The sequence below is a fragment of the Cataglyphis hispanica genome, chromosome 12, assembly GCF_021464435.1.
Source record: "Cataglyphis hispanica isolate Lineage 1 chromosome 12, ULB_Chis1_1.0, whole genome shotgun sequence".
In the NCBI taxonomy this organism is placed as follows: domain Eukaryota; kingdom Metazoa; phylum Arthropoda; class Insecta; order Hymenoptera; family Formicidae; genus Cataglyphis; species Cataglyphis hispanica.
Window position 1 is genome coordinate 4139809 of NC_065965.1, and position 12823 is coordinate 4152631.

Here is a 12823-nt window from a genome sequence, read left to right on the forward strand (position 1 = left end):
AACATTTCCTATTTCTCGAAATGTAGGACGTACTCTCTGCATTTCTTTGATCTTGCTTCGTTACGTTGCCCGGAGTTGAAAGTGCTCTGAAAATAATTAAAATGCTGCATTTTTTTAATGTATACCGCAGTGTATTAAAGTAGTTGGCGCAATTCGAGCGTAGTTTGGTCGAGCATCGCGCTGAAAGACTATCTGAAATATCTATACAATATTCAACGTATCCATTCGTAACCATATATCTTAATGAATAAAAAGTATTTACATACATCGAACAAGTCGATATTACACTCAATTCAAAGACTCGAAAATAAAAAGAGTGAGAGAAATCCGTTCAAATTTAAATTTTATGGACTGTCATTTTACGCCGATTTTATTTTCGAATAAAGAACGCTCTCTCTCCTGTCTATACTTGGTCCATTGCTTCGCACCAATGGCAATATCCATCAATTTTTTGCCGTTATCCTCACGGGAAATCTTTTAATCCTCGCTAGCGCGCGCGAGCCCACTGCAACTTCGACCCTGAGCGAATCCTGAGTGACAGGATCTTAACGAGCATCTGCTCCTCCAAGATGAGTCGCCGTCTCTCTTCGGGTCCTCCGTGCAAATTATCCAACGTGTTTGAAAGGAATCATCGATAAATATGAAGGACCTTTTTGAAGTTCGATATAAGAACGTGATTTCTACTCATTTCGATAGATCGTACACTCGAATGTCGCATTTACTCCGGTACTAAAACCACAATCCTACCGAAAGAAAATATTTTTTTAACGTCTATTCGATACGAAGAGTGACCATCGAGGCCCTTATGAAGGGTGACTCGACAAAAACACAGCGCGAACCTGCTTTCTGGGACCCGCAAACAGTTTCTGACAAACAGCCCACTAAATCATTCCTTACCTTTCTTAAAAAAAAAAAAAAAAGTTATTTTAAAAAAATTTATTTTGAAAAAATAACTTTTCTTTTGTCCTCTAAAAGACGCGGAATGATTTATTCTTTTGTGTTATACTTGACGTGTAGTGATAAAAATTTAGTTTAAAATAATATGTTATATATAATATGAATTATACAAACGTAATCATCGCCTACAACTGCGTCTGTTCTTATCTGGATATTGTATCTTGACATTCGCTTTAATACAGCCGTCGTGTCCGCAAAAGAATTATGATTTAGGACTGTCGGCTCTGAAAAAATATTTCGGTATGTATTAACATATCTTTTTTTCTTTTTTAATCAAACATTCCGTCCCATCGAGTAATTCTCTTGATGACTCATCATCTACTGCGCGTCTTAATAAAAATAGAACTCATCGAACGGTCCATGCATTACCAAAGTTTTGCGTTTCGAGTGTCCTGTCGTGTTCCATGTCATTCTGACAGCAGATGGAATTCTGAGCGTGTCCCTTCAGTTATCGGCCCATCGGCGCCAGGAAGAGAAACACGTCGAGAGATCCCTTTAAAATTTCGATGCCTGCGGTCTGTAGATGCCATCTCGTTCGGGTTTCTTCGGACCCCACAACGGGGGACGTCGTCCACTTTTTCTTACGTCCATCGTATATGTTTTTCTTTCTCTCTCTCTCTTTTTCCGTCATTTTCTCTTTTTAAGAGTCTTGTAGGAATCGTTTCTCGGCAAACTACAGTGATAAATCGCGCATGATAATCGCTCGTTGCTGCCACCGAAGAGTCTTTCAAGAAGATTGATTCCTTCGGAAGCGTCACGAAGGGAGATGTTTGCGATGTGTATTCATAAATCAGTTTTTTCATGAAAAGACCAGAAATATTTAAACATCTTTCTTGACGCGAATTGCGAACGAAGAAAGCAGAAACTTTTTTAAAAAAATAATTCGTATTTTGCATCTAACTTTACATCTTAATTTGAGAATAATATTTAATGTCAACTTTATGTAACGCAAATTAAATTTTATTATTGCTTATTATAAAAGCATAAAATATATTTTATATTTGCATTAAAATAAAAATTTATGTATATACATACATATATATAAAATATGTATATAATAATAATAATTTTTAGATTTTGTATGTGCATTTATTACCGAAAATATAGAAATCGTATCATTCAATATTGATTAAATATAATATCAAATATAACGTATTGATCAAATATAATATTATTATAATAATCCTACGTCAAAAGACTTGGATTTGAAAGGTTGAATGTCGCTAATGAAACCGTATCAACGAAAAAAGGATCTCTCGTACAATTGGAAAGCGTCCTTTTTATGCAATCAGGAAATAAAGCAGAATAATCGCGCGACGTGACGCAGCCGACAGTTCGACAGATTAAATCCGTAGGAAGTCGTTCGAGACGGATTTAAAAGGATCACGTGGTCCCTTCCTTCGACTCTCGACATCCTCGCGGTCTCTTAACGAGCACCTTCGGTTGCGCGCAAACGTATAAGAACGGGACAGAAAGAGGGAGAGAGAGAGAGAGAGAGAGAGAGAGGCTCGATTCTGCATGACGATAAATCCAGTCGTCACGTAATCCTCTTCATGTCCGAGTTCTGATTGCTAGCTAGTGCTGCCATATGTCGTCCCCGATGCTGCGACGACGTCTCAATCAACCTACCCATCTGTCAACCCCTGTTTAGTCGCCTCGACGGCCGGTGTCCGATATAACGATGTACTGTGCAATCGCATCTCGTGCGAATGCGCGAGGGGCCGGGAACGCCTCGGGAACAATATTATTTTAGCTCCCAATGACGGAGAATCACGTCCTGGCGTTTGCTTTGGTTCCCATTTCGCTACTATTCTCTCCTCCCCCTCCTCGACAAATAAACCTAAACCACAGTATGATGCATCGCTCGCAGGACTCGCCCGAGGTCTATTCGGCGCCGCGAATGCGCTTTGTTCTCGCGGATACTCGCCACTTCTGAATATAACCGAAGCAGAAATGGATTTCTGATCATAATGGATGACTCGTGATTTAATGATGAATAACGTTCGCGAAACGTGCAAATATTGCCCCGCAAATATGAAATATAACAAGTTGCCGTATGCACGCGTGGGATTTTTTTTGAAAAGAAAAAATTCATTTATTATCGGAAAAATAACGCCGAGACGGCGCGAACTTTTATATCAATGGAATATTTAATTTCACTCACCGAATTTAATTAAAATTAATTTTGGAAAAGAATGAGTTTTTACCGATGAAAAATATTGCATGCGCACATGGAACTTTTTTTTTTAACCTTATAAATCCATCAATATTTTACGATTGACAAACGGGATTTCAATGTAAAGAGACACGGCTGTCGAATTTTTTTCTTAATCCTTCCGGAGTCGAAACTCGTAAAACAGCTTCGTAAGACCTGACAAATGTGGATCCCAAAAACGGCAGCCTAACCCCGATCCTTTTCCCCTTCCCTCCGGTCTCCTCCCTTTTTATTTTGTGAGCACCTCGTCTTTGCTCTTCTCACTGACGTTATTTCGGAGTGAATTATAACTGGTGTCGCGCGAAGTTACGCCTTCCTGGATTTAACCTATGGCCCGAGGAAAGGAATCGAGGGAGTCATGTATAGCGGTGGGGGATGAAGGGAGGAAAGGAGGCTGAAAGACAGAGAGGAAGGACTCGGCGTTGACCGAGAAGGTAGGGAAGAGAGCGGGAGAGAGTGTACAAACGACGCTCAGAACTTGTCCAGGACTTATGGGTTATTCAGGAGACTCCTGTCGGCATAGCGGGAGGGAAGAAAGGCCGTTCGATATATGCTAAGCAGCCAACCTTCTGCATTATATGTATGCACACGTGGGGACGAGAATCTACGAGATGCGGGCACGAGTGCGTGTGTATCACACACACGTGGGCTGTCTCAGAAGTCACGTATTTTTTCTGCAGACTAGATAATGGCAGTTATAAATTATATATTTAATTAAATATAAATTAAATCTACACAATTTACAACTAAATTATAAAATGATGTTCAAATCTAATAAAAATATATCTTGCCAAGATCTTCAATACTGAAAGTAGTTACTTTGCAATGAGAAAAATTTGTTCGATTTATTTGCATAAAAGATCCGCAATAAAGGGCGTGGTTTCTGAGGACACCCTATATAGACACCCACGTCGTTTGCTCGTAATGGGCGAAAGTGAAAAATATCCCTCGCGGCAACACTTATGCACCTGTGTACGTACAGTCACGTATACACAGTGGCGTATGTACGCGCACACAAGCGCGAGCGCGTTATTAGATCTCTCGGGGCAGCGAGCCGAGATATCGGCGAGTATATGCCAGCTGACGGTGAGATCTGGTCGTTAACCCCGCTCGCGCGGATCATTTTTGGAGCGCCGGAATTTCCTCAGAAAACTACGCCGCGCGAATCTCGCGGGGCGGAATTTGTCGTAAATCAACCGCTCGCTAGTCGTTCGTTGCACGCTGAAGGAACACGGAGCGACCCAACTCCGCATTCGGATTCGGAATATCGAGATTTACTGCTTTTTCCGTCACTCGCGCGTGATAGATGCAATTGCGAGCTACCCTCGTGCGAAACAGAATCCACGTAAAACAGGCATCACCATCATCGCGAAGTAACATTTCTCTATTAAAATCTACTAAAATTAAAAAAAAAGAAAGAACAAAATAACGTGCAAGTAACATTTCCATAATTGTAAAATTGTATAATACTATTTGTATTTATTATTTTATATTATTTATTAACTTTTTTATAGAGGATAATTTTTTTTCTCGAAAATCTCGCCATTCTTCTCGAAATGCTCCATATTTCTATCGCAGATTAACCCCTGCGTGATCTCGTTGCACTCGTTCGCAGATTCATTCAAGACATTGCATTCTCCTCCTTCACCTGTCGTTCGTTCACGCTATTGATGCATAAGACGCTATGGCATGGAACGGGAATCGAACGAAAATCGTGCACGCCGGTATTGTGAGTAGGCGTCGCGTAAATCCAATATTTCCTGTCCCTTCGACCTGTGCGTCTCCATCCTTTAGCGTTTTTATTTTTCTCTTTCTCTATTTTCTCGCGTCCCCTTCGTCGCCTTCCCGATTTCAGGTCCCCGGCTTTTAAGAACCTCGCTTCACCACGGGAGGATCTCGTTATACGCGTACCGGATTTCATATTCGGAAGGTGTCGGGTTTCATACCCAAAGAACCCCCTGATTCACACTGGTGGTGGTAGGTCCCCGTTGAAGGCGACTCTGCACGATCTCGCTTCGGGATCTGGTCTTTTACTCCACGTCTTTTACCAACCTCAGCCGAAACTGCACCCGTCAACCTCGTTCAATACCGTATTTTGACAGCAGGGGACACCGCAGAATTTCGCGGACCGTTTCGCGCCTTCGCACGATGCATACAATCGTTCGTTTCATTCATTCGATGTTCGTTTTTACATTCGTCTCATAAGGACGATTATTCTCTGAACTTGCTGTGGAGATGCCAATTAAAAAGTCATGAGCATGTAAGATTTCTCTGGATTTTTTAAATTATATTTGTCAACATTCACATTTAATAAATTGATGTTTAAAATAATGCAAAGGGTACAAAATTATATATAGAAAGAAATTCTTGTTTTGAAAAATTTTGTTATAAAATTTATACATAAGAAATTTTATACAAAATCAATATTTTCTTTCCTTGTTTTTTAATTCTTTGCAGATCTGTCAATTTTGATCAATGCGAGAATTCTGCAGATATCTTTACAAATATTTACTTTTTTAACTTTTTTTATTTGTTAATTATTCAAAGTGATAGATTTTAAAGCTATAATTTTTAATTTTATTATAAATAAAAGAGATTCTTATCATCAAGACGATTCAATATTAAGGAGATTCATTATATTAAGATGCTATTATCTGAAAAATCTTCTCAATCTCCTTAAATTCGTTCAGAGAGATTGCATAGAAGCCTTTATTCTAATAATACTTTACTGTCTTGAACACGTCTTATCCTCACCCCCTAGTGTCTGCTCTATTATTCGACGACCTCTACTCGTCAACGTGGCTTAATGCCGTATTTTGACAGCACAGAATACCGTGGCGTGTGAAATTTCTCCGGCTGCACTCGTACCTCGCTATTTTTCTTTATAAGCCTATTCGGCCCTTTTAACAAAAGTAAAAAGTATTCCTTTAGAATTATTGCGTCTCTAGACAATAGTTGAGCAAGCTGGAGACTTTGCCGCAGCGAGAGTTGCTTTGCATCGAACAGCGTCAAGTATTTATGATATCGTATATTTGCGCGAGGAGCCTTTTGAGTTCTATAATATTTTTTTTTTTATATATTTGTCGTTTGTCTTCTTTCACTTTCTACTCATTGTCAGTTTAATTGTTAATCTTGTTTTTTGTGCGCTAAAGAGAAAGTGTTTCAACATTTTGGATATAGTTACAAGGAGTTTTACATTCTGATAAAAAATGTTTGGAATTAAATTTTCAAGACATTTTTAATTAATATATGACTTTATTATTTTAGGATGACTTATCTTATAATGAATAAAAATATGAAATTTTCTTTTAATATCAAGATACTTTATTAATTTAATTATTAAATGCGATTTTAAATCTATTTTTATTGCATTAGAAATTAAATAATTTTAAATTTTAGTGAGTCTTTTGAAAGATATTTAAATTATAATATAAATTTTCAAATTTTATTATTCGAATCAGTGATAGTTCTCTTAATTGTATATTATTTTTTAATTGTAATATTTTTTCTCGTCAAGTAAAAGAAGAAGAAAGAGAAGAAGAAAGAGATACAAGAGAAAAAAAATATATAAAAGATATAAAAGAGATATATATATATATATACTATTACGTGTACAAATATTTACTAGCCAAATTTGCCGGTGGTCTAGAAACTTTTCTTGCTTCTTATATCTACAATTTTCTCTCACAAAAGTGGCAATAATTCGCTATTCGGTTCAGCGGATACAGTAATCGGTAGTTTGTAGGACGCGATAGGTGCGAATCCTGCGAAAGAAGGTGCCCTGGCAGAATCCCTCGTGACAATTGTGTCTGGAAGCAGTTGCAAGGGTCGACGCCTTTACTGAAAGGGCTTTTTTCCCCTCTCTTTCGCTTTTAAGTCCCTCCTCCTTTGCCGCCGGCTTGCACTTCTCTCTGTCGCTTTCTGGATCGCGAGTGGTAGGCACAGCGGACATCAAAGAACCTTTGGTACCCGACCTGCTTCCACCCGCTCACAAAGTTCTCGCATAATCGCGCGGGAAGAGTGCCGAAGAGGCTGATGCCACCCTTCTCGGTTGGATAAGAGGCGAAAGGCAAGCCGCGATAACGAGGTCATAGTCGGAGCGTCATCGACGATGCAGGGGGCAATGAGGTAAAGTTATCTTTGATGCCGGAAGGATTATACTTTACCTTCCGACGCGCGGGAGTAGAGTGGACTCTCTGCTTCGGATTAACGATCACGAAAGGCTCCCCCGAGACGGAGAATATATACGCACGAATTGGATTATCTACATAGGAACATACCGAGGCGCAATTAATTACTGTCTAGTCGGATCTTTATCCTTCTGGGATTGAGTCGTATATTATTCGTAAAGCAGCAGAATATCTAAAAGGAAATGTAACAACGTTGTTTGCCGTTTACGATCGTGTTCGCCGTATCCGCTGTATTCAAAGGCATCGAGCACATCTGCCGTTGGCCTACGTTACCTTCTTTCATGTCACTTTTGTGATTTCGGAGAGAGATAGATTTTTGCAGCAGGTAGTCCGAGTAGATTTTTCCTAGGCTTTTCAGAAATCGGGATAATTATTTTCGAAGGGAAATTCGCGCGCGCGGCTGATTCCGTCCCTCGTGCTTTTTACGACGATCGCCACGACGGGGATCCTCGCATGGGACGGACAGGAGCGAGAGGAACCCAGGCCATAGAAACCTCGGATCGAGGTCGTGAGTATATACGATATCTGATGCAGAAAACCGGTAAAGGCCCGGAGGGCCGTGGGGACGGGAGGGGGACGCCGAAGCGGGCGAACTGAAAGCAAAGACACGACCGCGGGGGCAGGGTGGCGTGCATTGTCTTCGGGTGACTTAAAAATCCGACTCGTGCCTCGTTAAGCACACGCTATCAGATACAGCCGCAAAGGACAGACTCCCTCTTCTCCGAGAGACTAACACGACGCGCGTCCGTGTCCCGGTCTCTTCTTTACGGTGGGATTCTTATTCGATACTCCACCTTCTCGCCCACGTAATCTTGTAGCTCTCAACCTCCGCTTCGGTCGGGTCGTCCGGTAGCATAATGTGTGTTAAGTGTGAGTCCGAAGGGACGGGCGAGAATTTAGCGAAGCGAATGCGCATCACGCGGCAATTTGTTGCTCTGTTTCTGTCAAGTATTTCTTTAATATCTCTGCAGGTGTTAATTATTCGTGTGCTTAAAGATAATTAAATGGACAAATTTTTTTATTCCTTTGAGAAATTTAATGCGTCAAAAATGTGATTATGATATATGTTGTAAATATATAATTATTAGCTTCTTCGAATAAATAATTTTGAAAACAATAGTATATTTTATGAGAGAAAAATTAAACTTTTTAATAATTTTGATTTGATATTCGCAGCTGGAAGAGAGCAAATTCATTGTAAATTATTGGAGCGAAAACACAACTGAAAATTTAATTCCAGATTTGTTTCCTGTTTTTCTTAGAATAAACGAAGACAAATATAAGAAGAGAAGAGAGAAGATCTATGTTTCATGTTCCATCTCATTTAATTTATATTTGAAAAATTAGTCTGAACTAAGCAGACATAATAGATTCTTCATGCAAATTTAAAATTACTGTCTCTTTACCTTCCTACTTTATTAAAATATTTCCAACTTTCTCATCTGCAATTTAAATTTTTCAAGCCTTTATATCTGCTATTGATAACGATGATAATTTCTTCTAAGACACTCCGTATAATTTTATGTTTGAATATTTCTCAAGTTTTCGTGACATTTGATATATACGAATCAAGCTTTTAATGCAGGAGACACGGCACGCATCGCTCTCGTAGATTTGTGAGATAAACGCACGCTATGTTAATCATAATATGAATGAAGCCGAATGAGTCACATCCATTCGTGAATCAAATAGTTTTCATGCACTGAAATACTGCATTTAAGGCGAAAAACTGGCAAACAAATAAATATATCTTTTTTTAAACGCGTTGACTAATGCTATTAATTTAATAAATTTCAGAAATTTAAGTGTATATTATATTAAATTAAGAGAAATTGACAAAAATATATATACACATGGCAATTTATATAATTATATTTAAATATGTTTAAAAAATTGAAATAAATTGTTATATAAGTTATATTCTTCAGATCTGATAATGAATAAAATGTTGAACTTGTTTGTTCTAGGAGTATCAAATGCAGAATTATTTTATGTCAAGGAGGGCGTTATAAATCAGTATGCCGTGAAATTCATTGTTCCCGTACCGGCGCAGCTTCACAAACTCCACTTTACGTGGGAAAATCTCGCCGGTAAACCGGTAAGTTCTTGCAGAAAAATAATGCGAACATTAATTTTCTTTTCTTCTACATGCATAAAAAGCGCAGAAACTTATACGCACACATACACACAATATAAAAAACTAATAAAGTTGTAATAAAAGTTTAAAAGTCCATGAGAAGGTGAAATACGCAATTATTAAAGAATATATGTACATTGAAAGCCTAACAAATTAATTTACATGATTGTACAAATTTCTCTTTAAAGCAAAAAGCTTAAAAGCACGTAAAATATTGTTAGAATCGAAGGTGTCTAACTTGACTTTCGTTAAGATTTATAACGTGAAAAGATTTGAAAGCGTAATAAAATGAACATAAATATAACGGTGTGTCGAGAACAAGAATTACGCGGGCATAAGATATTTACGCGCACAAGATATTCTCGACGAGTACCTCTATGAGTACTTCTTATTTGCGTTCCCGTAATTTTTCTGCTACTCTCCTCTCTTCGCCATTCCTCGCGCTTTCTCGCGCCGGGATTAAAGTTACTTGCGGCTGACAATGAGAAACGCTGAAATTGCTCGTTAACGTAGGAATCCGCGTCACTATCCGTAAGACACTTCGAAGACGATTCTCGTGACTCTCTGACGGAGTCTCGGCGAGCGTTTTTCAAGGTTCAGCGAATACACCGTTCGACTAAACCTTTAGTCGATCTTTATATTCATGTTTTTCTCGTGTCTCTGTGGTGTGGAGGTACTTATCAGAATTATCGAGGCATATCGTTTCTTTCCATTTCTCAGGTTCCATTTCTTAGGACTGGCGTAGACCGATAAATAACGAATGAAGCATATTTTAGAGCGGAGTTACAGAAAATATTTTAGATATACCTATCCATTTTTCAGAAAACAATTGATTCAGATTTTGTTTCTTTTTTTATTAATTAGAGATATTTTCTTCTCGTATTCCTTTTATCATCTCCTTGTGTCTTTTTATCGTCTCCCCATTTTAATCGTCTACGTTCATTAAAGTTACCGAGAGCTGGCCGATCGACTTCTGTCATTTTTTATCTCGAATAAATAACCAGTAAGCGTCCTACCGCGCGAATTAATTTTATGTTACTCTTAATGTAACGACGCGGCCGACGCGACCGCGCGATAGTTATGACGGTGAGAATCGCGCGGCTGTATATTCATGCGGGATATAAAATCGGGATCGAAACCAGACTATCTCTCTCTCTCTTTCTCTGTTCCTTTTCTTGTTCTCGTCCGTGAGTCATCGGCGAAGCGTCGCAAACAGCTTCTGCTCGCCGTCGACATCCGTGGTACATTGACTAAGTGGCGGCGAAAAGTGGGCAGAATGCGGCGGGGTGTCCGATTGACTCGTCGACGATGCGCGAAAAAAAAAAAATGAACGGATCTCCAGGAGGAGCGGGACAAAGTGGTCCATCCACTTCTTCTTCCCCGGTTGTCTCGAGCAACGAGTATAGCGGGAAGAGGGATGGACCGGTGGAAAGAGGAGAGAAGGAGATGACGAGGAAGAGACGAGCGACGCAAGGACATCCGTCACCTTCGCGCGGCAAAACCGAGTTGGCTTGAATGGCACTTAAACCCAGCGGCCTGTCCGTCAAATCCCTGCGCAGGGATTGTGTCTCGATAAAGCGGTTCCGGACGCGAACAATTGTACACGTCGAATTATCGGGGAATCCTCGTGACGGCTTTACGACACATTCAATTTCGATCGGACATCGCGCGGATATTTGTATAGCTCGAGTAGCAATTTTCCTTCCCTCACTCATCACGCAATGCCCATTGTCCATTGAGGATGAACCATATGGCGGATTCGTAAATTAACGAGAGGAAGCGGGAGCTGCATTGTAGTCGCAATGAAAATATGGAAAGAACTTCTACGCGTAAAGAATACGTACGAGAATTGACATCCTCTTCGCGACAGATATATAATATAATTGTAGTCGTGACGCGCAAAGAGGTTTTTTCAAGGATGTCACATTCATCACGATATGCTTATCGTGCCATCTGTCAAAAGTAGTTACACAGTTCCTATCGCTAAAGAAAATGCAAATATGATATCGAAGGCATTTTATATTTTAATTGTAATTGTATAATTACAAATCTTTTTTTTCTTATATTTTCTCTACTATTAATAAAACCAATATCTTATCCTCGCATTTATAATTTATTGTAACGTATATGATAAAGTGTCACTGATTAGAAGTTATTCAATAGAGAAATCTCATCTCTCGTCTATCTAGATTCTTAAGTGGAATTCGCTAGTCCATTTGGAGGAAACTGCTTGGCTGGCCGCATAGCCGCGATCTTCGCGACCGTAAAAGACCGCAGGAGAGCGGCAGATATATAGGAGTAGTCGGTAGGGTTGACTAGGGTATCCTCTTCGCGGCCAACCGAGAGAACCGATCATCACTGCGAGCTAGTAATCAGTGCTGCGAGTTCGCGTCTAGCTCTGCCTTGTACCACTGGCCTCTCCTCCTCGCCGTTTTCCCTCCAATCTTGTTCTCGCACAGTCGGTCCTCCGGACTCACTTTGCTCTCACTGAGCGCAAATTGTCTTCCGAGAGGTATGCATTCGAGATTACATAGAAAGGTTCAACGTTCTCTTGAGATTATGACGGAATGAGACTGCCGGTTAAATCTCTTAAATGTCTTCGACATTTGTTCTTCGACTTCCTTAGATTAGTATAGTCCGTACTATAGTCGAATGCTTGTGTATATGTGTATATATATATATATATATATATATATATATATATATATATATATATATGCGCACTTCTCTTCTCAATCTTTTACGTATTCTTGCGTTTCTCTAAATCTTTCGTGAGTGAAACATCTCGATAATCAACTATTAGACACCGGAATACTCGATGCTTTCAGCTGCCGTACACGATGTCCGTGGATATCAGCAATCCTACGGCGCTAAGTAGTTCCCTGAACATCTCTCAAGCCGGCGATATACCTCTCGCTGGTCTGCAGACGTGGGCCTTATCATTGCACTGCGGACCCTACGACGCGGAGATCGACTTAACTCTCCGAATAAACGTCTCGCTGTCGCGGAAGAACACCACTCATCTAGAATTCAGGCGGAAAAAGATCTGTTTGAAGGACAAGAGCTACGTCGAACCCGAGGAGGTCCTAGTCGCTGTCTCCGGCTCCACTACCGGCGGCCAGATCTTTTACGCGGCGATTGGTTGCGCGTGTGCAGTCATCGCGGCTATTTTCGTCCTGGTGATGATGTATTATGTGCGCAACAAGAAAACCACAAGACATCGAGATCCCCTTCAGTAAGCATATGAATTGTTCTTGGATCTTGGAAATTTTATTTTGGAAATTTGCATTTATTTTAAAAATTTATATTTTTATCGCGTATTAT

At 39.8% G+C, this 12823-nt stretch overlaps 1 protein-coding gene across 2 annotated transcripts in view; it reads left to right on the forward strand.

Moving 5' to 3' along the window:
- Nucleotides 1-12823, forward strand: part of LOC126853668 (tyrosine-protein kinase Dnt-like) — a 172259-nt gene that overhangs the window by 156174 nt on the left and 3262 nt on the right. The window contains exons 2-3 of one of the 2 annotated variants that reach the window (XM_050599635.1): nucleotides 9330-9460; nucleotides 12328-12734. In XM_050599635.1, coding sequence (XP_050455592.1) covers nucleotides 9330-9460; nucleotides 12328-12734 — 538 coding nt within the window. Of the gene's footprint in view, nucleotides 1-9329; nucleotides 9461-11651; nucleotides 12735-12823 lie in introns of both variants that reach the window. The other variant, XM_050599636.1, reaches the window with a different exon arrangement.